Source organism: Penaeus chinensis, chromosome 24, assembly GCF_019202785.1.
Source record: "Penaeus chinensis breed Huanghai No. 1 chromosome 24, ASM1920278v2, whole genome shotgun sequence".
Lineage (NCBI taxonomy): Eukaryota > Metazoa > Arthropoda > Malacostraca > Decapoda > Penaeidae > Penaeus > Penaeus chinensis.
In genome coordinates, this window is record NC_061842.1 from 11,880,491 (window position 1) to 11,885,490 (window position 5,000).

Sequence of the window (5,000 nt, forward strand, 5' to 3'; positions counted from 1 at the left end):
TAAGTGAGGCTACCTCCGCCCTCAGCTCACGAGGGAGTCGTAAGGGCGATCTGTCTGTACACTTCCTATGTCAGAGTCGGCCGTGCGCCAAGAGTTGTTTTCTGGACGGCGCTAAGATTTTGTTTTCGCTGATTTTCTGACATTAACTAATTCCCCGACGTCCGGTAGCCTCGCCGACGGCCGGAAGTTGCGGATAGCCACGCCTTTCTTGCAGGATCCGCCAGAAGGGCAACCTTTGGCCCTCCCTCTATTCACCTTTCTTATTCCTCTTTTCTCAACGTCTTTTTCTTTCTTAATCCCTATTTTCTGTTTTTACTTTCTACCATTCCCCATTATTAGGTATATTCTCATTCCTTTATTGCTGACCGGCAGATCACACTATGCGTACTTTCGATTTTGCACCTTATATTACAGTATATATCAAATTGTAGTGTGAGTAAACTTGTTTTGACAGTAAAGATTATTGTAAAGTAGTGTTTTTAGCTATGACAATTTCATCCAAGTCACTGTCAGTATCCTACCTTCTATTTGATGATTTACAGGTAGTTATTACCTCGTTTTACCTGGAAAGTCAACGTGAATTACTAGCACACAGAACCGAATATTTTTTTTTTTTTAACCATTAATGGCCACTCGGGGTTTGAAAAATAGCATGTTATCCCCATCCAATTATGTACACCGGAATCGCGCATTTCCGCCGACGAAGGAAAACTCGGTGTTCGATCCCTCTTGTTCTGGCGGCAGCACGTCCTCGGGGTTTGGGGTGAAGGAGGAGAGGGGGAGGGAGGAGAGAGGGAAGGGGAAGGGGGAGGGAGAAAGAGAGGGAGAGGGAGAGTGGGGGAGGAGGGAGAGGGAGAGGGGGAGTGCGAGGAGAGGAAAAGTTTAGGGGGGAGAGACATTTATCTTTTAGCTTGTTAAACCTACGGCACCGCCACACATCCTGTTTTTCAGCTTCACCAGCAACACTCATCAACACCTCCTGCTGCGGGCGGGGGAAGGGGAGGGGATGGAGGAGGGATGGTGATGAGGATAGGGAGGGGTGCAGATGGAGTGGCATGGGGACGGGGGAGCGTTATTTTAACGAAGACAAGTTCAGGAAACAGATGCAGAAAAAAAGGTACTAGGGTCGGAAGGGAAGGGAGAAGGGGGGAGGGGAAGAGAGAGTGGGGGGAAAAGCGTCGGGGAGAGACGTTTAGATTGTGAGTAGAATGAGAAGAAAGAGGAGAAGAAGCAGAAGAAAGAGAAGAAGGAAGAAGAAGAAGAATAGCATGGGGGCGACAGGACGTGACACCCGTGATGGTGATGGTTTGGGATATAAAAAGTGAAGGAAATTAGAAGATGGATTATGCGCAAGGATGGAGAGGTGGCTAATGGAGCGTTTGCAATTAAAAGCACAGAGGAAATAGAGAACAAAGACGTACAGCAAGATAATAGCGGCAAGAGCAAAAGGGTCATTTGAACATGAAAAGAAAGATAGGATGTTTGTCAGAACTTGAGTGAAAGAAAAGGGAGGATAGGAGAGAAGAACAAGTAGATGAAATGAGAAGTAGACGAAAGAAAAGAATACAAAATATTCAAAGAGGGGTAAGAACAGGGAAGGGGATAAGGTAAGAGTGTGCTGGGAGAGAGAGAGAGAGAGCAATAGTGAGTTGGAGGAGTTGTAATAACTCTCCGATGAGGCCCTTTGTGCCTGTCAGCGCCGCCTCGCCCAGACATCTGTATTAATGTAGTTTTTAAGAGCGAGACAACTTACACGTTCCCTCTCCCTCTGCGGCAGGGACAACTCCGTTATAACAGCTGGCTTGTTTGAAGGAGCTTCCCCTCCGCGTATAGGCGAAGTGTTGAGGGAAGCGAAGAGCGATTCAGTCCCCTTCTTCATGGTCGTGTGTCGAGAATGAGACTCGGTTTTGGGTCGAGTGTATTTTTTCATGATATTTTTTTTCTTGTTTCCCTATCATGTTCCTTGGAAAGGCTGCTCCGCTTCTTGAAAGCGGTCTCGGAGTGGCTGCCTTATCTGGGCCATCTTGTAGAATCGTAGTCTTGTAGAGTGGCCAACGAGAACAATGGATGCATGAAACTAAACCAGCGCGTCTTCTCCCCGCTTGCAGGGTCGGGCGACCGGCAGCCGGGCGGCACTATGGGTACGGACCAAGTTACAGTGGCAGCTCATGCAGCTTGGGGTGTTCGCTCAAAGACACGCCGGCAAGGTGCTCTTCGTGGCCCTCCTCGTCCTCGCCACCTTCTGCGTCGGCCTCAAGAGCGCGACGCTGCTCACCGACGTCCAGAGATTATGGGTTGAAGGTAAGTGGCTTGCGAGAGAGTTACTTGTGTGTTCCTTTGGGCTACTCATTTGGTTCCATAATTATTTTTAATTGTTTTATGCTTAATAACCTCTATACCCCCCCCCCCACCTCTCTCTCTCTCTCTCTCTCTCTCTCTCTCTCTCTCTCTCTCTCTCTCTCTCTCTCTCTCTCTCTCTCTCTCTCTCTCTCTCTCTCTCTCTCTCTCCCTCCCTCCCTCCCTCCCTCCCTCTCTATCTCCCTCTCCCCCTCTCCCTCTCCCTCTCTCCTTCCCTCCCTCTTTATCTCCATCTATTATACAGTTACTTCTCTCTCTCTCTCTTACTTCTGATCACCCTCCCTCTCCCTCTCTCCTTCCCTCCCTCTTTATCTCCATCTCTTATACAGTTACTTCTCTTTCTCTCTCTCTCTCTTACTTCTGATCACCCTCCCTCTCCCTCTCCCTCCCCCTTCCTCCCCCTCGCTCTCCATTTTCGTCATCTGAGACGGTCATGTCAGAATTCTGAAATTGTGGACGATTTCGCAATAATTTTCTCTCTTGTGCATTTTCTTTTATATATCTTCAAGAAATTATTGTGTGAAATGAGCACCTTATGCAGCGTCGGATTATCTTGTCCTGAGGTGCCAACGATGTCTTCAAGATTGTACAAGGAAGATAAATGCTGAGCAGCGTCTTAAAAGTGAGGCTTCTGGTTCGGAATTTATGTGGAAGATTTACCTAGTTTGGCGATTTATGCCTCTCAAAAAAGAAAACAAAAAATTACACCCCAGCATACGAGGCGAGGAGGAGTTAGTATTCTGGCCAGCAGTTGCTCAGAGCAGTAAAGTTCAGTTTAACCCGGGGTCTTAAATTACTCAGTGGACTGCATGAGACTTGGGGAGCTATACAGTCAACTGAGAGGACGCTCTTCGTTGCCTCAAAGCTCTCCTCTTCGCATCCTGGTTATTTACCTTTCATCTGTTATTTTTTTTCTTCTGTGTGCCTTCTACTTTTGAGTCTTACGGGGGGGGGGGGGGGGGGGTCGTTTTGATCCTGCTCGGGCGTACTTCCCTGTTTCTTTTTGTTCTTTTTTTTTTTTTTTTTTTTTTTTTGCGTGTTTTCCTTCAACTCCTGATTTCTCTTCATCCTTTAAGACGAAATATTTTTCTCGTATTATTTTATCCTCTCTCTTTCTCTCTCTCCTTTTCTTTTTCTTTTTAAATTTCTTCTTCGACTGAGATCTCTCCTTTTCCTCCCTCTGCCTTTTAAAGAGTGCAAGACTCCCATCGGCCACTCAAAGGAGAGAGGGCTTAGGCCTAGGCTTCAGTCTCTCTCCGTTCTACCGATTCTCTTGTTCAGGAAATAATAAACATGTAAATGTGTGTATGAGTGAATGAAGCTCTAAAATCAACTACGTATTTCAAGATTATGTAATGATGTAGGGAAATTTCAGTGAATGAGCTAGAAGTCTGTGCAATATGGTAATGCGCTTAGTGTACAATATCATAACTTACGTGTAATTACGTGTTATGTTACAGTTCTGGCGTTTGCTTGAGGCTTCATAATTGAACTGCAACAGAGTCTATATTTTAGTGATTTTTTTTTCAATGTCTGGGTTAATAACTCTCATTTATTTAAACCAAAAGATCAGAAAAAGTCGATTTTGAATGAAGTAGAAGTATGAAATAGATAGGAACTACAAAAAGGATTTAAAAAAAAAAAAAAATCCTGAACTGGGGATCCGAGGAAGCCAAACGGAGCGTCGGTGGGTGGCGAGCGAGCGGTGAAGGACCTTGGTATTATCTTCAAGGAGCAAACTACAGAAGGAGAGCCACATACCTAGAAGATCTCGCGGGGGCCTCGTCGTCGCGCTGTGAGGCCGTGGGAACCAGCATTTGCATAGATATACACGTAAAGAAGATAAAAGAGTGGGGAAAAGCTCTTGATAGACGGGTATGTTTCAAGGCGGAGGCGGTTCAGGGGGAGGAGGGTAAGGAGGAAGGGGGGCAAGGGAGGGAGGTAGTGAGGGAGAGAAAAAGCAAGGGAAAGAGCAAGACAGAGCAAGGGAAAGACCAAGAAGAAAGCGAGAGATAGAGAGACAGAGACAGAGGGAGGGAGAGAGAGAGAGAGAGAGAGAGAGAGAGAGAGAGAGAGAGAGAGAGAGAGAGAGAGAGAGAGAGAGAGAGAGAGAGAGAGAGAGAGATTGGGACACACATGCTGGATCGTTACTCTTGCTAATTGGTCGTAACGTGTCACTCTGATTGCCTAGTTGTTGGTGCTGATGCCCTAGTATGTTAGTGATTGCTGGCGATGATCTGATTGGCGAGTTCTTCAGCCTCCTCTGATCTGGTGGGACTGGAGATTAATCGTGGGCGGCGGAGAGACTGTGGGACGGCAGAGGCGAAATTAATTGCTGGTCCGGAGTAGCGTGTCGTTTTTTTCGTTTTTTTTCTTTTCTTTCCTTTTTTGGTTTAATCTCTCTCTCTCTTTCCTACTGTTCCTTAATCTTCCTCTTTCTTCCTCCTCTCTCTCTCTCTTTCTTTCTCTCTCTCTCTTCTCTCTCTTTCTTTCTTTCCTCTTCTCTTTTCTTTTCTTATCTTCTCTCTCTCACTCTCTCATCTTCCTCTCATCTTCACTCATATCTCCCATCTCTCTCTCGTCTTCTCTCTTTCCTTTCTTCTCTCTTCTCTCTTCTCTCCCCCCTCATCTCCTCTCTCTCT

General features: G+C 46.2%; 1 protein-coding gene across 1 annotated transcript in view; it reads left to right on the plus strand.

Moving 5' to 3' along the window:
• LOC125038157 (protein patched-like) overlaps window positions 1-5,000 on the plus strand; it is a 108,980-nt gene that overhangs the window by 6,089 nt on the left and 97,891 nt on the right. Inside the window, exon 2 of the mRNA XM_047631504.1 lies at window positions 2,109-2,301. Within this exon, the coding sequence (XP_047487460.1) occupies window positions 2,109-2,301 (193 nt within the window). The remainder of the gene's footprint in view (window positions 1-2,108; window positions 2,302-5,000) is intronic.